Source organism: Perca flavescens, chromosome 23 (assembly GCF_004354835.1).
Source record: "Perca flavescens isolate YP-PL-M2 chromosome 23, PFLA_1.0, whole genome shotgun sequence".
NCBI lineage: Eukaryota > Metazoa > Chordata > Actinopteri > Perciformes > Percidae > Perca > Perca flavescens.
In genome coordinates, this window is record NC_041353.1 from 12,241,513 (window position 1) to 12,268,269 (window position 26,757).

Below are 26,757 nucleotides of genomic sequence, written 5' to 3' on the forward strand. Positions count from 1 at the left end.
ACAGAAGTCAGAAAAAGTTATAAAAAAAAAAATAAAAACATCATAAAATTTGATAGTACTGTATAGTATGACCACTTGCATTGGACAGCACCAATGGCAGGAAGTGGAGAACCAATGATTCGTTGGCCAGTTTTCACCTCCCTAACGTGATGCAGTTGGTGAGGATGGTCTTACTGCTACAGCAGTAAAAATTCTACAGAATCTGAGGAGACAGATGGACAATAAAATATCATAGTATAGTATGTCAGAAATAAAAAAATGTCTATATCCATTCATAGCTACCTCAAAACAAAGCTCATGCACATGCACCCGGCTGCAATGCCATAATGATTAAGATATGTAAAACAGAACCAGGTGTACTGTACATGCATCTTTATAAATCTGATGAAAATAATGCGTACGCATATTTCTACCTTTGTGTGTACACAGAGTTTTATGCATCTGGTCCCTGCTGTGAGCGTCCCATAGCAGCTTTGTGGCTAACACTTAGCATGTGGGACCGGACAGCATTGATCCCCAGCGAGGCTACACTTATCGTCTTCGGACACACAGAGCAGTAATGTTATGCTTCACGCTTATTTCAAGAGATGGGCCTCAGCCATGGTTAAAGCTACTTGACCTCCAACCATTTGTCCGAAAACTTCGCCATTGGCTAGGTAGTTTAACACCCAGGTGTAAAGTAACGATAGCATGAGGTTATCAAGCAGCAGTCAGTCAGTGGGCATGCTAACAATTGTCTTTTCAGATAACGTCAAATCTATCAGGATTCCATAAATAAACTACACAGAATCCCACTATGCGCCTACGCAATGATTGAATTTATGCAAACTTTAGTATACAACCTCTTTGGACAAATGTACAAGTTGAAAACAAACTACAAAATGTAATACCTTGGAAAACTTTTGACTTGACTTTTTAATACTTTTTAAAATTGATTCATCAACTTTTGATGCTTTTAAAATCCCACGGACACCCTGAGTTTAACATTATTAATCTCTAAAAGCACACAGTGGAACACTTGATGAACATTGTAGGACTATGTGTATGTACTGCATCTTAAAACAGTAGTTCTAGAGGGATGCTTTCACAAATTAGTCACAGAATTAAAGGTTTGCATCCGACCAACACCTTGTCTATACTTATTCATACTTAAGTCACAAGAAAAAAGACTTGGAAAAAGTTTGCAGTTTAGCATGTGAAACACAGTTCAGCTGTCTACACAAACTAAACAAATTCATCCTGTAAGACACATAAGAGACAACTGACATCCAGCTTGTTGAAAAAATGCTGCAAAGGTCATTATCTTTAGGACTATAGAGAACAGTCCAAGTCTTGGGCTAATATTGGATTGTTATTGGAACTAAGCTCACAACACTTTTTTAAAGCATGGGATTTTAGTTTTGTTCATGAACATTTTTTCCTAAAACAAACACACCAACAATCCCCTGTTAGGAGCTCCTACAACTGCCCTCCAGCACTGAACAGGTGTTGATGTGCGCGTGACCTCTTTGCAAAGGCTATGAGCATCACCCACCTGCCTTTTCCTTTGCTCAGTTTGCTCTAAAGACTTGCTTCCTGGCAAATCCATCTCTCCTTCACACATGCCCAGAATTATCCAGCCAAAGACCAGGCCTGTCCTCGAGCGGCTGCAGCTACAGGAATTTAATATGTAAATAACCAGCTTTAATTAACATAGTTGATAGGGGTAACACAGCTGCTGCTGACAGTGACTGATTACCCTTACCTTAATGCATTGCGTGTGTATGTGTTCTGTTGTGGTGTTCAAGGTTGAAATCTAGGCCTGTCAGTTTCTACTATGACTCCATTTCAGTCATGTAACTATGCAACACACTTGTTGCCTCTGTGCTACATGTATTATATCTTTATATTATCTTTTATCTTATAGTACATAACTTTGAAGAACTGCAGTAAATCACTGCAAGGAGTAATGAGCTCCAAGGAAAACAGCAGCACTATCTACATTAAAACACAGCACTGGGTGTATTTGGTTCCCAAATCATTAACAGTTTCCTTTAACAATGTTCTCAGAAGAAAACACAGTCCAAATGTTTATGCTTTGTTTTATTCTGCCCTGTCTCATTTAATAGGTACTACTCCGACATTAGTAAGATGCAAGCGATCAGCGACCAGGACATGAATGCCTACTTAGCAGAACAGTCCAGGATGCACATGAACGAGTTCAACTCCATGAGCTCTCTAAGTGAGATTTACTCCTATGTGGGCAAATACACTGAGGAGGTATGTAATACTAACACTTACAACACATCTGTGCCATTATTATCTAAGATTTAGTACAATTTCGACCCACTGAGGTTAGAGATTTTTGGTAGGAAGTTAAAGGAATATTCCACTGAAAATTGGTCTTATATAAACTACATTTATATCAATCTAGCAAATAGCACATACTAATGAATATGGTTATTGTGCTTTACATAATAATGGTAGAGTAACCAAATAATAAAAAATACTATGTAATTTGCTGTATTGATAATGCACTGACTCTACTTACAATCGCATTTGGTTTCATTGATAGATATGTGATTATTTGTTCCCACTATTAACCATGCAGAGGAGGTTGATGTGGTTTTTCTGTCCTGAGTAGTGTCTCAAATGATCCTCTCCGGCTGTGTCAGGGCCAACATGCTCCACCAATCAAATGGTCAGCCTGTAAGCAGCATGAGAGGCAAACCCCAGGGCAAAAATACATCAAGCATTAGCTGCTGCTGATAAAGCTTATTACTTAATGATTGCATCTTCATCAGCTTACTTTCCTCATTTGTATTGTTGTGGCCAGACTACAGTATAAGAGGACAATTTTGTTAGTGGGACTTGTTCTCCAATCTCGATGGAAATACACTCATGAAAGGGTTAGTACAATATTTGATGTTCAAAAGATTTAGCTTTTCAGTGGAGGATTCCTTTAACGGTTTTTAGAGTTTGCAGTTTTCTACACTCAGCAGTGATATGTCATCAGGATATTGCATTTACTAGAATAAATATTGTCAACAGTAATATTTAAGAAAGAAAATACAGAAACACATTGGAGCATTTTGTAGGATTGGCTATCACGATATACCAGATTTGAAAGTACTGATTGCAGTTTTGTCATGTTGAGTAATTTTAGTAATGTCTTTGTGTGTCTGTGTTTACCTCACTGTCCTGCTGGCAGATTGTGTGTTCACTGGAGCAGGACGATGCAGCCCGGAAACAGAGGCTGGCCTTCAAGCTGGAGCAGGTGGTGGCCTTCATGAGTCTGGAGAGCTGAGGACCGCACTTCCCAGGGCGCACTGGGAAAAGACCCCATCAGAAACCGAGCCGTGCCTGAGTGAAGACCTGTCCCCATCTTTTTCATCATGTGATTTCCTCCCTTCGCCTTTCAAAGATGATGACTTCTTCCTTGACCTTTTTTCTGCTTTCTCTATTCCCCAAGAAATATTTTGTTTTCCTCATCCACTCTGCTGCATAGACTAGTTTACCTGAAGATATCTGAAGGGTGGTTCGGAGCTGAAGTCGGCATTTCCCACAGTGCAATGCGGGGGATCCCTCAGCTTCACCACAGGGAGAGCTTCAAGGGGCGATGCTTGAAAGCTGGCCATATTGGCATACTTCAGTCCCCCTGCTGGAAGAAATGAGGGGAAAAACATTTTTATGTTGCCTTCAAGAATTTACACTGATAGGTAATTCTTTAAAAACCACAATCGTGGGTGTCCATTTTGTTGACAACTTTTTTTCAAAAATAGGATAGTTAAAATAAAACCATCTCTAGAGTCCAGTTTATTGTAGTTCTATATTAAATGTACAAGATTAAGAGGAAACTTCAAAAATTATGACTGCAAGCCAAATGAACACCTCTGAAGAAAATTAATGCAAGGATGGTTTGCCAAGTTTACACTGACCTACAAGCGAAGCATACATATCTGCGAAATTTGGGGCGAGTCCAGGCAAACCTAGAACGTTCTTGTGTTCTTTCAATGTAGCTGGAGTTGTATTTAAGAAAAGACTGATGGGGGTAGGGAAGGTTTAGTGCTTCTCTGAACTTTTCCTTTATTGAAACGTGACTGACACTACTTTATAAACCAGAGCATCCCCAATCTATACCCGTTTGCAACATTCGCACATTTTTCCCTGCCCAGCATACATTTACAAAGAAAAACGCTCATGATTTCTGCTTCCATCTGGCTTATGTAGCTACTGCAAAATTAAACTAGTAGACAAAACTCTGGAGGCCCCGACCCAAGTTGGATCCTCTGTAAGAAGCACACAACCAACTCTGGAAGACAGTGTTCTGACTGCTTATCCAAACACCAGGAGCAGTCTTTGTCTGGCTCTTGCCACTTCCAATCTTGTGTCGCCACCGCGATGGTCTATCAAAGCACACACAGACGCACAGATACACACACAATCAGCAGCTGCACAAGATCCTGGCTGCCTGAAAAAAAAAGCTGACTGAAAATGTACTGGGTAAGAAACTGCTTGAACATTTAAAAAGAGAAGAATGATTCAATACAGTGTAGCCAGAGATGACGGACTGCTCCCGAAAGGGGTCCTGTTGTGAGAGTAGCACTTCTTTCCCAGGATGTTCTTATTGAAAGACTTTTGTGTGGAAAAATCAAACAAGATGGACTTAGTTGGTCAGCCAAAAACCAAAGGAGCTTGAAATTTTCAAAATGGTCAAAAAATGCATTTGTAAAGTGCCACTGAGGAACTGACAAAAAAGGACTGTAAAAGACAATTACTTCTAGGACAAAAAAATTATTGTGACTTGAACTTTAAGAAACCTGTGTGATTTTTCTGACCTCAGTGTGTCGAGGTGAGAGGCTCTGTGGGCGAGGTGATCCGATCCTCCTTCCTCTTTCCATCGTCCAGGGTGTCTCCAGCTCTCGGCACACCGTTCACCCTTGTGTCCAGCTCCTGACTTAGCAGTTTTCTTTTCTGTTTTGCACAAGCGTTGGAGATGGTAGCTAGTTGCATACGACAAAACCCTAACTCTTGAGTGTGTAACTGTTGAGGCGCTCTTGTCTGTATTAGTGTAGTTGTCCTCAGTGGCGGCAGGGGGCGGCCTTCTCCAAGCCTCAAAAAAAAAAAAAAAAAAAAGAGAAACTCTGATAAAGCAGATCAGGAACAGAACAAGAAGTGAGCATCACGGCAGGATAAACAGGAAAATGATAGACATTAAAAGTAGATACGACTTGTTGGAGAGAGCGATTAAAAGAGAGATGATGGAGGCGCCCTACATTTGACCTCTGCCCTTTCTTTTGCCTTGACAACGTGCCCCATGTGGTGATGTGAATGTGTGAAGACCGCCCTAGGTCCACCTTGGGTCCTTTATTGGCTTTTTAAGCGCATGTAAAACGTTAACAATTTAAGAAACTTATTTAAAAAAAAGTGAAAAATAAGAAAATTAAGCCTTGCAATGATGATGTGGATGTGTTCTTTTATCTTTCTTTTGCTTGGAAGAATCAGGATGGAAAAAGTGGATTGTTCATGTAATAAAAACTATAACTTTCGTTTAAGGTGGAACCTTTATCCAGTTCAACCCCTACTGCAGAACTTCATGCCCATGGTTTTTGTGAAGTGTTAGATGCTAAATAAAACAGATATTATATACCCTTGCATGTTGACCTATTTGGATGGTATGAAAAGGAACTGCCTTGCTCAATGATATTTATATACTTCTAATACTACTTGGGAATTTTAAAGTCATTTACGAGCCAACTGTTCATTTTAAAATGATGGATCTTACAGACAACATGAACCCTGTTTAAAATGTCTTGTCCTGTTTACTGTGTCCTCCATTACGGTGTATTGTGACAGCTGTGTCTTTTAGTTTTGGTACACAGACGATGCATGTTGAGTCTTGCTCGGTCTTTGCTGCTATTACATCATGTTTTGATAGTTGTCTACTGCATTACATTGATTATTTCATCATTATAATTGCTTACATTTAGTTTTCTCTACCAGTTGAGCCCAGAACAGAAAAGAAACATTTTGAGTTATGAAGCTGTTTTCGAATAACTAAAGATGGACACTTATGAAAGCAAACAGATGTGGTTCGACAAAGGTTCATTTCATAAAAAGTAACAACAGACTGCATATGTTTGCCAATATATGTGTCACAAAATAATTTCAATTTTCTTGAAAAACACCTGGAAGAAACTATGTATACATGTGATTTATCATACAGATAAACACAACTTTCTAATAAGAGAGGCATATTAGGCTTGATAGTAGACTTATGTTTAAGACTGAGGTTGGCAAGTGACTGTTTCTTTCTTAGCCCTTGTGTCCAATGTGTGTGAGATATCCAAGTCATTGTCCATTTATTACTGTCTGCAGCTATACAGTATGATGGATGTCCATTGTTTCAACTTGGTGGGGTACATTCACAAGGCCTTTGCTGGACATGTTATGTAGTAAACATATCAAACCTATCCATGTCCGTTATTGGAAAATTAGGTGAATACGGATTGATTGAGGGCCTTGATTAATTCATGCAAAGCTGGCATTAATTATGTAAGAAATGTACTACTGAAACCACATAATTTCAAAGAACCCCTCTCATTTCTGTAGCCAATGTATACTCTGTCTAGATACCCAAAGTTTTCCCTCACAGCCGTGTGTTAATAAATAACACAAGGTGACATCCTGGACTGTCATTGTGAATCTACCCCCCAGTGTAACATCCTGTCTTTCATTTCTCCATGCCCTGTCCCTTCCCCTGTAACAAATGTTGTCTGCTAGAAGCCACCTTGTGTTGCCAAGACCACAGATAAAGTTTCCACCTTTAAACGTTTTGTAGGAACTTAAAATGTCCTCCTAGCTCAGTGTTATAGCAGGTGTTACAGAAACATGCTAGAAAATACTTTTACTAGACCATATTTGAAAGATAAAGAGTATCTTATCGAGATAAAAATGAATCCTGGGGGATATAAGGCGAGCTTCTCTAACTTTGTTATAATTAATTGTATACCTGTGTATGTAAATATAATGCATTCCTATTTTGCAGTCAAGAACAAAATACTATTTGTAATATAGAATAAACTTTATTATGAAACCAAACATTTGCTCTTTGTTTCAATTTGCAGACTGTAGTCTTGTTGGAGTCTAATTGACAACAGCTATATTTGAATTATACTGTCATTGGCAATCAAAGTTTAAATTGAAAAAGATATACTGTAAATACTATGGTCTGAATCTTAAAGTACTATGAGGCAGATTTAGACTTTGACATGCCCCTTACTCTGCTGTGAAACAGCCTCCTGCAAGATGCACACTGATGATAAATATTTAAAGATTCAGTCAACCTCCAAGACCCCTTCACAGGCAAACTGTGGTTAGAGCTATGCCGAAAAAAGGAAATTCTGATCAGAAACATGAAAAAAATAAATAAAAAAAGAGTAAGTTGTTACAGGTGCAACATCACCAACATGGGAGACTTGGAGACACAGTCCCAAGATCACGTAAAGTCTGAAAACACCTGTGATGGTGTACCAGGAATTACAAGGGCTTTAAACTAAATGGTGTGGCCATATTTTATGGCTAACAAACGTTTATAAGAATCATTACATAAAACTCAAAGCAACAGCCACTGACAAATAAAACAGGATAATAGCTCTGAATTCTTGGAATGCACTTGCACATAGAGACTGTGTCTCGCCAAATGGCTCTAATTTTCCTTTCCATCCTAGTGGCAAGTGCTACGTCAGCCAAACTTGGTGTTCAGGGATGTTGAGGCCATGCAGGTCTCACACTTTCTGGTGCCAGACAGAGCAACAAAGAATAGATGCACAAAGATGCATTACAAACCGCTAGGGCTGCTCGATTATGGAAAAAAACATAATCACGATTATTTCGGTCAATATTGAAATCATGATAATTCAACACGATTACTCGTTGACTTCTGGAAAGATGTTGCAATGATTGAACTTAGTAGAAAAAGTTAAATAAATCAACAGTAAAAAAAAAAAAAAAAAAAAAAAAAAAAACACAACTGTGAACTTTGCCTTAATACTTTTCCTATTTAAACTTTATTTTTTCATTCCGAACACAAGACAAAATAAGAGTTTACTTGCAAAACGTAATGAGCTAAATAATTGTTTTTCTCGATTATTCTGTTTTTGTGATCATTGGGAGCCGAAATCATAATCACGATTACATTTCGATTAATTGCACAGCCCTACAAACAGCTGTTATGATCATTGTGCTGTCAACTGTATTCATGTCAGGATGCACAATAACACTGTAATAATTACAATAATTACTGTAATAGCAGGACAAGACCTCTCCCATGAAAAGAAAACCCTCAGATTTTTAGAAAAATGCATAATGGCCAAAATCATTTCACACTTTAAGCATTCACATTGATCAAATTATTGTTTTATCCAATTAATTTAAAGTATATGGCCTTATTTTCCATGTTGCCACTGGGGAGGAGGGCAGTCATGGTCCGAGTCCAAGTGCACACACACTGAATAGTTGGATTCTGAATAGGATTAGTTCAATGAGTCAGAAGTCTAACGCACAGTGATGACATCCAATTCAGTCAAAACCATTGTCATCAGAGTGGATGATTTTGGCTTAGAAAAGCGGCTTCCCTCCCTAATAACAAAGCCATATCATTCTGGGCAGGACAAAAACAAACATCCCTGCAAGTTGGGACTAGAATAAACAAAGCTGGTCCCACAAATCAGCTACAATCAACTTAACATTAGAAGACTGTGTTGGTCTATTAGAAGCAGCTGATAGTAACAGTAGCCATGTGTTATGCGAGTAGGTGGGCAGCTAGCCTATTTTTCGAGCATAAGTTGTTTAAAAAGTTCCATCCAACTCTTCTCCTTTTCTTAATGAGGAAAGCAGGGCTGAATGTACATCATACAGATGTAAATTTACATACATCTTCCCAACTTCGACAACTTCTCCATTCCATCTTCCAAGTTGGATTTGGCAGTTAGAAACTGGCTGATGGATTATCAATTAATGAGTAAGACTGGCTCACTGGGCCTGGACCTTTCATTGTGTTTGGCTCTGAATCAGCCTATTACGACTCCAAGAGATGCAAATGCTGCTTAACTCCTAATCTGAGTTACAGTAAAATATGCACCATGGGGTAAATCCATGGATCTTATTTATATTGGCAAGAGGCAGGTTACAAAAGCTTCTCTGTTTTAATGAGAGGTGTTTCCTGACATGATGCAACGCTGCTCATTATAATGCAGGGAAAGCAAAAATCTGCTACCAAAATAATTAGGAAACAGTAGCATTGGTAAAGATTAGTTGAACCCATACATTTCTTCCTCTTGAAGTCAATCTATCCGTCCTGAAGCCATTCAGGAAATCAAAAGTAAAATCCCTGCCTCTAAGCACATACAGTGGGGGAAATAAGTATTTGACCCCTTGCTGATTTTGCAGGTTTGCCCACTTACAAAGAATGCAAAAATCTACAATTGTAATCATATGTACATTCTAACAGTGAAAGACAGAATCCCAAAGAAAATTCCAGAAAATCACATCATATGAATTTATTAAAATTGATAACCATCTGATGAGGAAAAACAAGTATTTGACCCCCTGGACAAACAGCAAGTATTCTGGCTCCTACAAGCCAGTTAGTCTTTCTTTAAGACACAGCCCCAATCCGAACCAATTATCTACATCAAATACACCTGCCTCACCTCGTTACCTGTATAAAAGACACCTGTCAACACCCAAACAACCAGCATCCAACATCACCACCATGGGCAAGACCAAAGAGCTTTCTACGGACATCAGGGACAAGATTGTTGATCTGCACAAGGCTGGGATGGGCTACAAGAGAATCGGAAAGCAACTTGGAGAGAAAAGATCAACTGTCGGTGCAGTTATCAGGAAATGGAAGAAGCACCACACCACCGCCAACCTCCCTCGGTCTGGGCCTCCACACAAGATCTTGCCTCGTGGGGTGTCCCTGATCATGCGAACGGTGAGGAATCATCCCAAAACCACAAGGGGGGAACTGATGAATCAACTGAAGGCAGCTGGGACCACAGTTACAAAAAGAAACGGTTGGTAACACACTACGCCCGTCATGGATTGAAATCCTGCAGCGCACGCAAGGTCCCCCTGCTCAAGAAGAAACATGTACAGGCCCGCAGGAAGTTCGCCATTCACCACCTGGACGACTCAGAAGAGGCCTGGAAGAAGGTGATGTGGTCAGATGAGACCAAAATAGAACTTTTTGGCCTGAACTCCACTCGTCGTGTTTGGAGGGCAAAGAACACCGAGTACAACCCAAAGAACACCATCCCCACCGTCAAGCATGGTGGTGGCAACATCATGCTTTGGGGGTGCTTTTCAGCCAAGGGGACGGGACAACTCCATCGTATTGAGGGGAGGATGGATGGGGCCATGTATCGTGGAATTCTGGACCGACATCTCCTTCCCTCAGTGAGAGAGCTGAAGATGGGTCGAGGATGGGTGTTTCAGCACGACAACGACCCTAAGCACACCGCCAAAGCAACAAAAGAGTGGCTGAAGAAGAAGCACATCAAGGTTCTGGAGTGGCCTAGCCAGTCTCCAGACCTGAATCCGATTGAAAATCTTTGGAGGGAGCTTAAAATTCGAGTTGCCAGGCGACAACCTCGGAACCTGAATGATTTGGAGGCTGTCTGCAGGGAGGAGTGGGTAGGGCTGGGCGATATGGACCAAAAGTCATATCCCGATATATTTTGGCTGAATATCGATATACGATATATATCCCGATATTTTTTTCCGCAAAGTGAGAGCAAATGTTCAGTCAAAGCCAAAATCAAATATGACATGTCACAAGTAGTTTCATAGAAACAGTTGCAAAATCAAATAAATAATAAACCGGTTTCTTCACCTGGTTCATGATTAAATGCTCAGCTGTTCAAATAACAATAAAATGTAAACCTAAATACTGTATAACAGGAGTACCTTTTTTGAAATCAAAGCTCCATATTTGTGATTCGTTCCAAAGGTCAATTAAGCTTTTGATATTAATATAATCTACTTTGTTCAAAATGTAATGCCTCATGCCTGTAAGCCTAGGTTTATAGTCCCATTCTTCCACTTGATACTGCTTCCACTTAAGTAAACTAAAAGATGAACTATCGACTACAAAACAAAGAAACTAATTAATGTGTTAATACAAAGAATATTTATTATGATCGGTTCACAGATCTGAGTCCAAACGGAAACTTCACCCTTCTGAACTAAGAGTTTCTGCTTCAAGGTGAAGTTTAAAACAGACTGAAATGTCCAGGCTCATTCCTCCACTATTTATTTCTGTATGTATTTATGCGTTACATGTAATTTTAACGGGCACTGAGCTCCAGATCCTGCAGCCGCAGACGGTCTCTGCTGCCCCTCTGTAGCTTCTCTCCGTCCGCCTGCCGCCCGGCAAACTTAGTGGAACTTTCCGCCGATATCGACATACAGGTCGTCCTGGACTACGTGTAAGATCCTACCGATCACCACTCTGTCTTTGGCTGGTCCGATCTGGATCAGCGGGGACCGCGCAGCAGCGAGGCAAAGCTGTGTTTTTCCCGGGGAAGAGACGCTGCGCCCGGCCACGGAGCTCTCCGCCTCCCGCTGCCGCCCGGAGCTCAGGTTGCTGGTCGAAGGCGGCATACATAATCATAAAACACATTGTCACCTGTTAAATGTTATTCATTGCTGTTTGTTCTTTTCATTTCCTCTATCGAACATAATTAAGCAGTACAAAAGTCCGGCATCTTTAGCGTTGATCTGAATGCTTCGGACCTCTGTTCCAAGATGGCGGCGGTTTTGACGTATGTTTAGAACCTCAAGGCGACATCTGTGTATATATCTATGGGAGCAAGGATCACATTTGAACTATATCGATATATGCGATATGGTCTAATTCCATATCTCATTTAAAAATATATCGATATATTTTTAATATCGATATATCGCCCAGCCCTAGGAGTGGGCCAACATCCCTGCCGAAATGTGCACAAACCTTGTCACCAACTATAAAAACCGTTTGACATCTGTGCTGGCCAATAATGGCTTTTCTACAAAATATTAACATGCTGTTTGTCCAGGGGGTCAAATACTTGTTTTTCCTCATCAGATGGTTATCAATTTTAATAAATTCATATGATGTAATTTTCTGGAATTTTCTTTGGGATTCTGTCTTTCACTGTTAGAATGTACATATGATTAAAATTGTAGATTTTTGCATTCTTTGTAAGTGGGAAAACCTGCAAAATCAGCAAGGGGTCAAATACTTATTTCCCCCACTGTATCAAGCTACAACGCTTAGCTATAGTTCTGCAGTAAACACATACAGTAACTGGTTTATTTTATTCTACAATCTGCATTATTCAATATGATACATCAAAGGCAGTCAAACACATTTTAAAGGGGTGATAAAATGCAAAACCGATTTTACCTTGTCATAGTTGAAAAACGACAGTTTGGAGGGTAAATACACAGAACCTCAAAATCTCTTTGACACCTCTTTCCTCTGCAAATCTCACAATTTGAAACTGCTGCTGAAAACGGGCAAATCTCAACAAAGCTAAAAGTTGATGTCCACTCCTCAACTCCTAGTCTTTGTCACGCCCCAACATTTACATACCATCAACCTGAGGTCAGCTCAGTCTTCTGAATCTAGGTCACGCAGAGCTCAGAAATTGTATACATTGTTCGTCTGCTATTTAATTACTAAATTCACTTCTGATACTTTTTTATGCGAGAAATTAACTATGTAGAGGTCAAATATGTGCAGTTTTACGAAAATGTATGGCTAATTGCACAGACCCCGGCTCTGTGAGCTAGATGGATCTCCGTCACGGCCGGCAGCCCGCGCTCTATACCCGTGCAAAGTCCCCATTTCTGGGTTACTGGACTATCAAATGTTGATTTCAATTTAATGCATTTTTGTGAATTTCAGATGTCTCGTTAAGAGGAGGCAAGCTAGCTCTCATTGATAAGAGCTCCATCTAGCTCACTCGCGGACAAGAGGCGTTTATTTCCCCGATCGTTTGTTTATATAACTCAAAACATATCCATTATAAGATTAACTGGAACCTGTGGTAAGAGATTGCGGGCGTAACAAGCTCGCTGACCGCGCTCTCACTCACACACACCAGCCATTTACAGGAAGAGGGGAAAGAGAGCAGAGAGCTGCAGGCCCTGGACCTCCGTCAGTGCCTCGACATTTGATAGTCCAGTAACCCAGAAATGGTGACTTTGCACGGGTATGGAGCGCCGGCTGCCGGCCGTGACGGAGATCCATCTAGCTCTGTGCCCAGCCCGCCATAAATTTTTGTAAAACGGCCCATATTTGAGCTTTATATAGTTGATTTCTCGCATAAAAAAGTCTCAGAAGTGAATTTAATAACGAAATAGCAGACAAACAATGTATAACGTTGCAGTGTCTGAAATATGAGACCTGCTGTCTCGTCTCCAATGTATGTGTATGTGGTTCCTCAACCAATCAGTGCGCAGCTCATCTGAATATTCATGAGCATACCATATTTGGAAGAAAAGCTCTCGTTCCAAATAGGACCAAAACACAGGGATGCATAAGGGCTCATATAATAGCAACCGGGACATTTTCAGCCAAATCAATGTTAAATACCCTATTAGGAGACCTTAAGGAACAGTGTGAAATACCCTATACCAGGGCTTGACATTAACTTTTTGAGGCACTTGTCCTTCGGACAAGTACATTTACGTTTCACTTGTCCATGAACAAAAGTCACTTGTCCGGGTAAAGATTAATCATTTTATAATTTTTTTTATGTTTTGCTAATGCAGAATTTTAAGAAAGCATTGAAAGCATCCAAACACTATCAACATTAATACAATTCAGTTTAAACAATAGAAACAAATGTGTCCCAAGAATAGATTTCCCCTTCAACAAGAAAAAAGGATCCCCAGACTCATAATACAAAGTTATACTTTGCACGCCGGTTTGCAGAAGTTAATATATTGAGATTCTAAGTGACTATTTTAAAGTTTCTCATTACTTTCAGATTCCTAGTCAATATTCTAAGTTACTATGTCAATTGAGATATTTTGAGATATTGAGTCAATATATTGAGATTGTAAGTCAATATTTTGAATGTTCTCATTGCTTTGAGATTCTTAGTCAATATTCTGAGTTACTAAGTCAATATATTGAGATAGTGAACCAATATGTTGAGTTACTAAGTCAATATATTACGATACTAAGCCAATATATTGAGATTAAGTCAATATTTTATAGTTTCTCATTACTTTGATATTCTTTGTTTATATTCTGAGATACTGAGTCAATATATTGAGATACTAATTCAATATTTTGACCAGAGGTAGTGGTGACTTGAACTTATACTATATCTAAAATAATTTTGTAGACATAACCATGGATTTTGCCACTAAATGTTGGTGTCAACGTGTTTTTTGTTTTTCTTTCTACAATTTCACTTACCAAGGGATCCTTTAAAAAGGTGTAGCTACTTTACAGTTGATTATTACCTGATATTTAATCCGCTACAAACGAGTAGCGGAGCAGCTAGTAACGTTACGAGGCAGAGAGCCAGCCGTCAAGAGTCAAATTAACTTCATGCTTCAGCCGCACAAAGCACACTTCTATCGCCACGAGTGACAGCTTTATTCGGCTCGTTTTCTGTGAACGATGTGGGGACGGGGTAACGTTAAAGCGTAGTTAGCATGCTAACGTTAGCTAACTAACACCGGCTGCCTAGCTTGCTGGTTCCGCGGTGCTTTTATGCTGTATCGCTTACAGAGAAGGAGCTGAACAGTGGGCTGGGTCTAACGTCAGCGGTCCGCTCTCCCGCTGCTGCTGGGTCTAACGTTAGTTAATGTATTTGTTTCAAATCGGTAAAGTAAAATCTGTAACATAAACGGAATGAGTGGCACATAATAACGTATATAATGCTTCATCCACACAAAGCACATTGCTATCGCCACGAGTGACTTCTGTTTTCAGCTTGTTTTCTGTGAACAATGTGGCGAGGAGGTAACGTTAAGGTGGAGTTAGCAAGCTAACACCGGCTAGCTCGCCGTGCTTTCATGCTGCTTCGCTTTCGGAGAATGCGCTGAACAGCGGGCTGGGTCAAACGTTAGCGGCCCGCCGACCCGCTGCCCGGGATTGTGGGGTAAAATATGTATTTGTTTCAATTCTGTAACATTGACGAAATGAGTGGCATTTTGATTTGTTTGAGTTTTAACTTGTCCAGTGGGGCAAGTAAATTTCTCTTCCACTTGTCCTACAAAAAATCCACTTGTCCCGGACATGCGGACAAGCCTTAATGTCGAGCCCTGCCCTATACAATCATTCGATCACCCCTTTAATGGACACATTTTCAGATTGTTTAAGTGGCGGCTTCTTCATCTTCATCTGACTTTTTGCAACATTAACTTTTTCAATTGGTACACCTGCACAATAGCATATCACTACCCCAGTAAAACAAGGCCATCTTGAAACACCTTCCCTGAAACACATAGGACTTTAAAAGGTCAGAGGTAAACTAAAAAAGACAAGTAAATAGAACACAGGAGTGACAGATGAGGAAATAGAAAGTTCTGTGTAGCAAAGGAGGGCAGGGAAGGTATGAAATGTAGGAAGGGGTATGCCCATAGACCGGAGGCTGCGGCACTCCAGCAGGCTGAGTAGCTGACGGGGACAAGAGATTGAATTGGCCCAGTGTCACCCTCCATATACCAACCAGTGAACTGGGGGTAATGGGTGAGATATAGAAAGAGGCATGGTGGAAGGAGAGTCAGAAAGAGAGGTAGGGAGAGGAGGGAGGGCTGCCAAGTGTCGCCCTAATTTTCTGACTAGTGAAGTGGAAATAATGGAAGGCAACTCTGAGGTGTGATGGGTTGAGAGAGGTTGGATGGAGGTAGTGAAGGGGGCAGGATGATAGAGAGCCGGCTATGATTGCTTCGCCCCAGGGGTGGTTTTCCACACTCCCATGATCACCGCAGCCCTTTCACCCCAAACCCCCACCCCACTATCACATCAACACACACTGATGTGATGTGGCCATGGAGACAAAAAAAAAATTAGAAGGTCTGTCCACATGGAGATAGAGTAATAGAAAGACAGGAAGAAGAGAAGAGTTTGGTGCTGTTCAGGCAATCAGTATTAGAGGGCATGAGGGGTTACGGGATTGGATGATCGATAAGGCTGAACCTGCAGCTTTGGGGACTTGAACCCATAATCATACCCTGGCCACCTCAGCTTTAAAGACTTATCGTCAAGACAAGAGACTATTATATTTACTGTCAACAGAGAAATTTAAAAGATTAATACCACTCTATCAGCTGCTGTGGCAAAGTTATCTTTACAAAGAAAGGCCTTAAACAGGTCCACGTAAGGCTAATGTTACAGGATTGCACATACAGCTCAGTTATCTTGGAGTATAAAACACTTCACACTTATGGTATTGCCTGGTTAATGGTGCCAGCCTGTCTTATGTTTGTGATGTATCTATAACAACCATTGGCTTTGGAGCATGAAGACTGCGAGAAGAAGGGGATTTTAGCTGAGACTTAGAGGTGTCAAACTGGAGAAGGTGCACAAAGCTTAAATCTTTTCTTATAATCTCTGTCTCCTTAGCTTTTTTTATTCTTCAGAAGGTTGCGGCATCTGTCACTCATGACAGTGTTTTCAAGCTTTTTCTAATAATTCGGTAACATTATGAAAGTATGTGGAATTAAAATGTTTTGGGTTTTGCAATTAAATAGTGCCAAAAATCATTTTAATAATCTCAGATGATGCCAGAAAAATTAAAAAAATTGTTTCTGAAACATCTGGTTATTGCCTCTGATTTTGAGTTTTGGAGTGAGGTTTCTCATGTGGCTCCTGACATGTGAATAACTGGCTGCTGTATCTAATGCCTGATTGAAGATGGCAGGATGGATGGATTGATGATAGAAGTGTAGCTTGGACACTGGTTGACGGGTCTAATTTCAGGAGTGGACCCGGAGATACTGACAACTGTACGCAAACAGATGGGAGCAATTACCGATATTAGTCCATTCTCCTCCGTCTGCTCTGCCTTGGTAAACATTTGTGTTGCTGATAGCAGCAGGGATAGAGTGGGGAAGAAATCAGACAGACTAAATGTTACAGCCAGAAACACCCTAAACACTACAGATGGAGAATGAAGATACAAATCTGAGCCTGTCAAAAGGCTTCAGAACAAAGAGTTTGAACACTGAAGTAACCTTTGAGCTAAGACAAGGTGTGTAGATCTGTTGGAGTCAAATCAATGAGTATAAACAAGTGAGTAGGGGTGGGCAATATATATCGTTTACGATAATATCGTCATTGTTGTGTTAACAATGTGCAAATTGACATCATCAAGTATTTAAATTACTTAGAAAAAAACACTTCAAAACATGCATTGGAACGCTACACATTCACTAATGTCAACAAAGATGGCGGTGCGCGATTGCATAGCGGCTACTACCTCTGTCTGTCTGTCGGTGAATATTTATACAAGTACAGTCACACTGAACTAATCAATATAGGACTACGATACAACACAGCCGTTACGAGAGCCTTCCAGGCGGCTCATAACATCCTGGAGGACATAGCCTGACCGGGCACTCCGTGGATTGTTGTCGGCAGCTAGTAGGCCGAGCTAGCTACCGGCAGGATCGAGACAAGAACTCCGGCAAGACCAGAGGAGGAGGACTGCATTTTTGTGCATAATGAATAGGGTACCAACAGCAGGATCGTTGCTCAGCACTGCTCACCTGACCTGGAAGCCCTGTCGGTAATATACAGGCCATTTTATTTACCACGAGAACAGCACACTGCCGTCTGCCCCCGATGCTAACATTAGCACAAGTTTGGCTCACTGCTAACCATAGTGAACAAACTGCAGCACGATCACCTGGAGGGGATACATATTATAGCAGGGGACTCCCTAGCATTTTCCACCATGTAGATTGTGCTACTAGATGGAAGAACACACTAGACCATGTATACTCTAACATCAAGAAAGCATACAGAACTACGTCTCTCCCTCACATGGGCCAGTCAGGTCACATCCAACTACTCCTGATCCCAGGATAAATCCCGGTCAGAAGGACTATATACAGCCAAGTAGAAGGACTATCAAAACCTGGCCTGACACTGCCCTATTCCAACTCCAGGACTGCATCAAATAAGGACATGGTTGTGTGCAATATGTTACAGAACAGAGCCCTTTGTTTATTATTATGATTTCATCTTGCTTGTATGCTGCACAATTTACATTACAGCAGTGGTGAACAACTGAATGTTTACTCAAGAGTTCAATGTTCCTACACTAGTTCAATTAGTATTAGTATAGTATTAGTATTTTATGTCTTTGAATTGTTTTTACTTGAATACTTACATTTTAAAGAAAATAAATAAGAACTGTTTTCATTCAATGTTGTGCCCATTATTATCATCAGTGATTAAGTAACTCTTAGTTTTAAAAACACTTTTTTAAAGGATATCGTCTAATTACCATTATCGTCAAAATCACCAAAACTATCGAGATATTTTTTGTCCATATCGCCCACCCCCAGTCTAGACACATTGTGTTATGCTAAACATCACACACACACACACACACACACACACACACACACACACACACACACACACACACACACACACACACACACACACACACACACACACACACACACACACACACACACACACACACACACACACACACACACACACACACGTCTCTCCTTTACATGCTCCACAAATCTTCTCTCCTATTTCAACTCCTAATCAATAACAACAATGCAATTCCTTTTAAACTGCACATTTGCTCCATGGTCTCCAGCACCATATGCTCTCACCGAAACACGAATAACCAGAGCTGTGTGAGCCTATACAACACAGTAAATTGATTATCTGGTTGAGAAGTACATTTCATTTAATCTTACTTTATTGTCCGCTTACATGTTCAAAATGTTCTTACTGTTGATAATGGATTCCAGCTGTGCAACAGACAGAAATTTCCTGTGCTGCATAAACATGGAAACATGTATAAGCTACAGGAAGAGGAAATGGTTTTCTTACTGTAATTGATTTGCCTCAACACTGTGACAGATGTACCATTTACTGCTCTTCCCATGTCACAATTCCAGTCCATTACAAACACTCTTAAGTCATGAACTACACAACATTTAAAACAATATGGAACAAAATCAATCTATTTGTAAAGTTGTTTCATATTTGTACTAGCAAGTGTGTAATGGCAGTGTTTTTCCATTTGCACATTAACACATTTTTTAACATGTTGTATGTGTTTGCACTTATCAACAAACTGAAACAATTAACAATTTGAATGTCATTAGTATTAACTAATAAATAAGACCTGCAGTTTTTTTGACAGAAACAGTGTAATCGAGTTACAGGAGTGTAGGCATTGGTTATATTCTGGTATATAAGTAATACAAAATACTTACAAAATAAGTTTTGCCATCACCCTCTATACAATTGAAGTAATTATTCAGCACTTTATCTCATTTTCTTTCATGCTAAACTCAGTATTCTCAGTTGACATGGACATGCTCTTAAATGAAGTAGCTAGACAATCAATGGCAACATTTACTTTACCTCCATGCATTAGTGCCATGAAACAGAAAGGGAATATCATGAGTATGTAATGCATCACTGCTCCTATACAGTAAATTGTAGGATAACATAATATAAAAAAAATGACATTCAAGTATTCTGCTGTTTAGTCAAACACTGTCCATGATAACATCTGGAAAAAAAAAAAATCATTGTCAAAGGAATCAGTGTTTCTGTGAGCTGCTCCGGTGGGGCAACAGAGAAAGGGCAGCCCTCTATCATAGTCAGCCACCTGTGGGCATTTGTCACTGGCTCAGTCACACTCCTCATTCCCACCATGTTAGCGTGTCTACAATGGACAGGAGCCCATCAGCTGGGCTCAGTGCTGGCCTGTCTCTAAAGGGCCAACTGCCGCATGATACACAAAGCAGAATCCTGCCAGGCACACTCACACAAAGATGAACACAAATAACCCCCACCCAAAATATACACACCACACGTGAACAAAGCCGTGCACATTTTCACCGCTTCTCTAGCACCAACATTATGAATATGAATGACCCTCTGGCCCAGACTTTAGCAGGCTGTGCCATTCTGTGCTGCGTTCAAGCCCTCAAGATGTCAACACAGAGAGAAGGGCAAACTGAGAAACAAATCTGACAACACAGTGTTGTCCGGCCATAGGTGTTAGCCAGTGATCGGGGAATGCTACGAAGAAACTGTCTAGCATTGCACCAGTGCACTTTATTTAGAACAGAGCACAGTGACTTACACTAGTTGTATATGCAGTAAATGTCCATGTGTCAAACTAAAAGTTTGCATTTTAAGGGGCTAACTTGTCAGGAGACTTGTGACGACAGCTTGCTGAGAGGGCACAGATTGTAGAGGCGTAGAAAGGATGGCAAGAAGATCGTCCTCTAATCCAATTCAGCAGCAGCCATTTGAATAATTGATGTGGGGACATAAATTGGTCCATTCCAGATGTCCCCTGCTCCCTTAATCAATACTGATTCCCTTAATCAATGGTTGGCTGGCCAGCCCAAGGCTTTGGCTGTCCCCTCCCCCCACACAGCCCTATACAGCCAAAGCTTCCCACAGTCTGAGTCACAGGTGGTTGGCTGCAAAGTGGCTGTTTGCGGTGATAGGCTCTGGGTAATTGAGGCTCTTACCCAGCGGGGTTGGGGTGGTGAGAGGGCCAGTGGGGATTGCAGATTGGTCTGGTGTCTAAAGGAGGTACATAGCTTCCAGTGGGAAATTACTTCAGGGAGATTCCAAGACTGTCTTGAAAAGAAAACTTTCATTGTGTACAGACCGACTTGATTAATTAAAAGGCAGAAGGAAGTGCAGCAGGTTGGTAGCTAGCTAGAGTGATAGTAAACTGTCTTGGAGATGGCGGAAAGGGCATGGAGAGACTCTCATATTGGTTAACGCTGCATAAATAACCTAACCTGCTCATTTCCATGCTAATAATCTTCAACCGTAATGACAAATGTGCAGTACACACACACAAGCAGAGAATGGTGGGCAGAGGGAGCCGTGTGCCAGGATGCCAGGACAGAGTGGAGCATAGCAGCGTGTGACAGCTGGGTGGCACAGCTGGGGGAGACAGATAACCCTCAGCCTGTAGAAGCTGACAAAACAGCCACATCCCTCCTCAAAAGACTAAACATAACTTCACCTGGCTTTGCTCTCTTTCTCATCCTCCCTCTCTACCCGTCGCTCTTGTTGTCCCTCTAAATGCCTCTCTCTTTAAAGCTGCCTCTCATTTCCTACCTTCACAATGCCTGCACCCGTTACATCCCCCACCCTTTCAATGTCCTCTTCATATCAGTCTCTTTTCCAAATGTACCGTGCGGCTGACAGGACACCTAGCCAAAGTGGCAGGACAGTGCAGCGATCCATCAATGTTCCCTCTTTTTTGGCCAAAAACACATCTCTGTATGCCCCAGACTCACAGCCATCAACAGGTGGAAAGTGCAGAAAATTAATTTGTTAAAAAAAAAAGTAGTGACCAAGAGATTTCACCATGCTTTAGCCAACTGAGCAAACATGCTGCTAAACAGGAAGGGGACATACATCACATTATCAAAGCTATAGTAATTTATTTTTGGGCACTAGGGGGTACAAAACCATCAAAGCCCTGACATATCGCCTTATAAAGTTGTGTTGGATAAATTGTTAGAAAATATATACCTACTTACACAACCATCAGAGCAATATTTGCATTAATTTGGAATTCTCACTCTCCTTTTAGCTTTGCTTGGTATTCTGATTCTGAGAGAACTATCTGGGTCATCACCCTGCTAGATATTCAATGTTCTTCACGGGCCAGTCGCCATCTTTGTCTGTCTGCCATGTATGCTGTATATATAGCATACAGTGGGTTTATCAGAGCTTGTTTGCAGAAAATGGCAGCACATAGAGTGCCCGAGAGTTAAAATATGCCACAAAGCACAATAAAACTGCATTTGAGTGTCCGTTTTCTGTGATTGTGGCACAATGAGTGACCCACAGTTATTGAACTGAATGTAAATATTATAATTTGAATAATTATTGCAGGTTTAAGACGTCCATCAAATTGTGCCATTATTGTGACACATAATATCCTATCATACTACCTGTTGAAGTCAGTTAGAAACAGTGTTCAACATTCCATTATAATGCTTGACTACATAATACTACATCCCTCTAGCCTAATGTGAACTGAAGCACACTGGATTGTATGCATGTTAGTTTCAATAGACTCATCACAATATGTAAGCATGTGTTGCACATGTATGTAGATTGTAGGTTTGTATATGATGTATGAAATGTTCAATAAGCAATATCCTCTCTTAAACATGGCCCTTGGCTTAGAGCTGCCTGGCTCTCTGACAGCATCCTTGGAGGAAGGTGTTGCCATAATCGATTTACACAGCAATCACAGATCTGCACACAGCAACCTTCAACAAGTCCTTGAACACAATCTCTCTCTGCTGATCAAAAGCCATCAGCAGAAAGTGATTAATGAATTGGTTGTTTATGTGCACATTTAAAGTCACAATAACAGCAATTTGTCAATAGCTTTGCTGCAGTGGTAAATATTACACCTGTGTCTGATGGGATGAATAGCAAATGTCACGTAAATGACAAGCAAATCACTCAAAAATGAGGACATGACAAGGAGTTAAAGTGCAAAACCGAGTGGGATCACACAGAGGAAGAGAGAGAGAGAGACAGTGAAGGGAGGTTGTTTCTTTTTTAAGTTATTAAAAATTAAAGATTGAAACCAAGTTCCTTTTATAAAAGGCAGCTGCAGCAATACAAATCTGAGCTGTCTGAACCACGAACTGCAACAAACTCATCATAGAGCTCCATTATTTGTGACTGCGGTAGAAAAGCTGACAATTTCATACTGGTATTTACTCCCATTTCTGTGCTACATAAATTCATATAATGTCTGGTGTTTATTTTACTGGCTACCCGCAGGGAAAAAAAAAGACTGGGTGAAGGCTTGCTGTATTCTGTCAACGAGGAGATATGGTGGAGAGAGACACTTGTGAGACGCTCGCTCACTGTCAGTATCCATCTGTTTACCTTGCTGCCAAAATGGTGGTGGTGATGGAAAACAAGCGTTCTCGTCAAAGGATATTAAAAATGAATGAGTAGAATGAACAGATCACACAGGGCTTTTCAAAGCACTCAGGCCATTTTATGCCTCAGGATGAGAGATCACCACTCCCACTGTAAAACATTTCACCATTACAAGATAGTATCAAATCCCCTGCTGCTCCAAGACAGAAACACACACAGCTAATGAGCCAAGCAATTAACTTCCAAATGTGCAACAAAACTTTGTCAATAGGGAGATAAACAGACCTGCTGTCTGTGTGTGAGGAAATATAAATGATTGCAACCCTGATTGAATCAGACTAAAGAGAGGAGAGCAAGTACAGTAGGAGGACAAGGTTTTGGGACTCAATCTGCTAATCGATCATCTTGACACAGGTGTTGAGAACCTGTCATCGGAAGGGGACAGTGTTATGTCTAACAGCTCGTCACACGATTGTATGTGACAGTTCTGGTGTTGGATTTGACACTTAATGGGCCCTCGGGTCACACCGCAGCCCAGCAGTGTCATTTAGGGGTCCAGAGGTCGCATTCTGGTCTACCAAACACACAGCCCCGGTGGTAACCAGGGACATCATTGTCATTGGGCAGGGAGGTTTGTTTGTTTGTTTGTGTGTGTGTGTGTGTGTGTGTGTGTGTGTGTGTGTGTGTGTGTGTGTGTGTGTGTGTGTGTGTGTGTGTGTGTGTGTGTGTGTGTGTGCGCGTGCGTGCGTGCGTGCGTGCAGATGGAGGGGGCTGTCTGCAAGGAAAAAGAACAGATTGACGGAGCGGAGAGGGAAATGCACCTTTCAAATGTCACCTTGCCTTGCCACCCTTTACGCTAAGAGAAAGAACGGTGAGAAATAGAGCACCGGGAAAAAATAGCTTGAGGAGAGAAGACAGAACATGACTCCTTTCATGGCACATACTAAGTGGAAAATAAAACTCAAGTTCTCTAAGCTGTTTTCTTTTCTTCCAGTGCTCCATCCAAGACTTTTTAGAGTAACTATCCTTTAATTTTTTGGGGGGCCACAAGCTTTAGTACCTCTGATTTTACTTGTACATAGAATTTAGCAAAGCAGCAATACTTCTGATCTTTCCACCTCTGGACACAGCTAACAGTTACGAGTAAGGATTACAGGTTACAAGATCCCCTCCATTTATGTACTGTATGTCTTTTTCTATTCATCTCTCTCAAACATAAAACAAATAAATGAAAATTCCAATACTTTTCAAAGAAAAAAAAGGCATATGTTAGAGAATATAAAGTATAAAAATGATTCATATCATGTGAAGTTACAACTGATCTTCAAGCTATTAGCTGAAAAGCTTTCAAACTCAGAGTAGTGTACGCATAGCAGCTAAATGGATTTGAATGACTGTGGCACAATAGAGTCTATGTGCTACGATAGAGTGCAAAAAATTACTGAGAGAAAACCTTATATTAAGGTTCCCCTACACAGGTTGCTCTTTCACATTACTGTAATGAACGTAAAGTCTAAAGTACACAAAGTTCATAAAATAATGCACAGACTGCCACAAGCAACCGTAATGAGAATTGTTTTAATAATCAGAATTATAGTGAGAAATTAACTCAAGATGTTCAGTAGAACTAGTCACAATTTTGATAGTGTACCCTTTCTTTCATTGTGAAACACCTGGCTAGTGTAGTAGATCCACACACAATGTTTAAAAGTATATGGCTGATCCCAGCTGAGTGCTGCAAAGTGATGAGTGATCTATCTGTTCTATGCCAGAAAGGAAGTTTCCCCCGTGCACTTCAAAAACACATCAATCAAGTCAGTCAAAAATGTCAGAGACCTTCTACTTGTCATTGTGGGCTATTTTGTGGTGATTGATTGTCCGATGGTCGCCTCCCTCAGTCCCTATCCCCCATCCCCTCTCTTACCCATGCATCAATTTGCACACCATGTGAAAAATAAATGATAACATTTTGAAAAATGATTCACAATATCCTCTAGCAATTCAGATAAACAATTCCCTTTCACCAAAAGGAGGAAGCAAAACAGAGACAGACTGCGACGGAGAGGGAGAGATGTGCCAGCATTGCTTTCTATATTGACATTTATGGCTTAGAGGCTGTGAGAAAATGTGCGTGAGGGTGTCTGAGGGTATGTGTGCGTGAGTGTGTCTTGAGAACAGAAGATGCTTTGAATATTTGATGCATGTTGAAGGCTGCAGTGGCCTCTATAGGCAGTGTGTGTATACAAAGACCCATTAAGTTGCGTTCTCATGGGGAAGGTGTGATAGGGAGAGACTCAAGCTGCCAGCACTTTCTTTACAAATATCTGTCCATACTGACTCAAACTGGCCTCAATATGAATACCCTTGAGGCCTTTTTTTTTTTCCTTCCTCTCTTCCTCATTTATTTGTCTTTCACAAAATCTATTCAACTCTCTTCTTCCATCTGCCACTTTCTAAAACGCTGTCGCTCATTTTTCTTTCGTCTTGTTGCTCTCTTCATCGTGTCTCTGGCTAACATGATTTGTCAGTTTCACTCAGTATCCACATGTATCCTCGCTCTAGCATTCTGTTTAACATGCTGTTACCTTCCTTCCATTGCTCTATAATGCTGCCCCCTTTCCTCCCTTCCTACCTCATTTCCTCGCTCAGAACTGTCAAATGGCTTCATGAAATGAGCTGGAGAGATGATGAGAGAGATTGCAATCCTAATGGTGTGACATGAAGCATTGTCCCAGGCCCCTTTGATAAATGAATTTAACCGAGCACTTGCTCTGTGATGAACCATGCTAATTAGGCACAGCAACCCAAAAAAAGATGTTTCCCGGTAATTGAGGTGAAGTCAGAAGGACTGAGAGGAGTGTAGACATGCCTGCGACTGTGTGTATATCAGAGGGGGAAAGCTGTGTGTGTTTGTGTTCCCGCTGGGAATTGACTTGATACTCCCTTTGGGGAGCCGGTAATGGTGGTCTTTCCCTTTGAGTGTTTGCTTTGCGGCTGGAGACAGAAGGTTAGTGGATGACCTTGTTTCCCAAGTGCAATGAGACTTGTCCCTTACACTGTAGCATGGTTACCATCCCACTTTTTCCATTATAATTCTAGTGGGGATCTGTGTGAGGTCAGTGCGAAAATTTAAAAAGCAAGGGCAAACCACTCATTTCATACTCAAATTACATAAGCTTACTTGCACAATGATTCCATCTATGCATTGAAATGGATCTGTGGAGGAACAGTTGGCCGTACGCTGCCCAGTTCAGTCTCTTAAATAAACACTATTGACATGTTTAGAGCCAATCCAAATGACCTCTACTGTTTAGCTTCCCATCATTGATATTATTGACCTGTTTACAATAACTAAGTGGCCATACATCTGCCATTTCCATATGTTTATGATTGATCTGGAAATTATCAGAGAAATGCCTTTAGACAACAATATGTTCTCAGGTCACTGGGACACAAGAGAGAGGTAGAATAACGGCTGAATGAGTACGAAGGATGGGTAGAAGAATTCTGGAAACATGCTTTTAAAAATGTATATTATAGACCATAGGTAATCAATCAAAGCACAATAACTGTTCACACGCAATTAAAACAATATGTCCTACTTT

At 40.8% G+C, this 26,757-nt stretch overlaps 1 protein-coding gene and 1 long non-coding RNA gene across 5 annotated transcripts in view; one reads left to right on the forward strand and one right to left on the reverse strand.

Moving 5' to 3' along the window:
- The window catches only part of plxna4 (plexin A4), a 256,842-nt gene extending 249,821 nt beyond the window's left edge, over window positions 1-7,021 (forward strand). The window contains exons 31-32 of the mRNA XM_028570912.1: window positions 2,109-2,259; window positions 3,191-7,021. Coding sequence (XP_028426713.1) covers window positions 2,109-2,259; window positions 3,191-3,286 — 247 coding nt within the window. The 3' untranslated portion in view covers window positions 3,287-7,021. The remainder of the gene's footprint in view (window positions 1-2,108; window positions 2,260-3,190) is intronic.
- The window catches only part of LOC114550267 (uncharacterized), a 106,771-nt gene that overhangs the window by 7,767 nt on the left and 72,247 nt on the right, over window positions 1-26,757 (reverse strand). The window contains exons 4-7 of one of the 4 annotated variants that reach the window (XR_003691665.1): window positions 4,818-5,092; window positions 3,498-3,640; window positions 3,172-3,308; window positions 1,104-1,652 (exon numbers count right to left, since the gene is read on the reverse strand). This is a non-coding gene — a long non-coding RNA (uncharacterized LOC114550267). Of the gene's footprint in view, window positions 1-1,103; window positions 1,653-3,171; window positions 3,641-4,817; window positions 5,093-26,757 lie in introns of those variants that run through there. The other 3 variants (XR_003691664.1, XR_003691666.1, XR_003691663.1) reach the window with 3 other exon arrangements.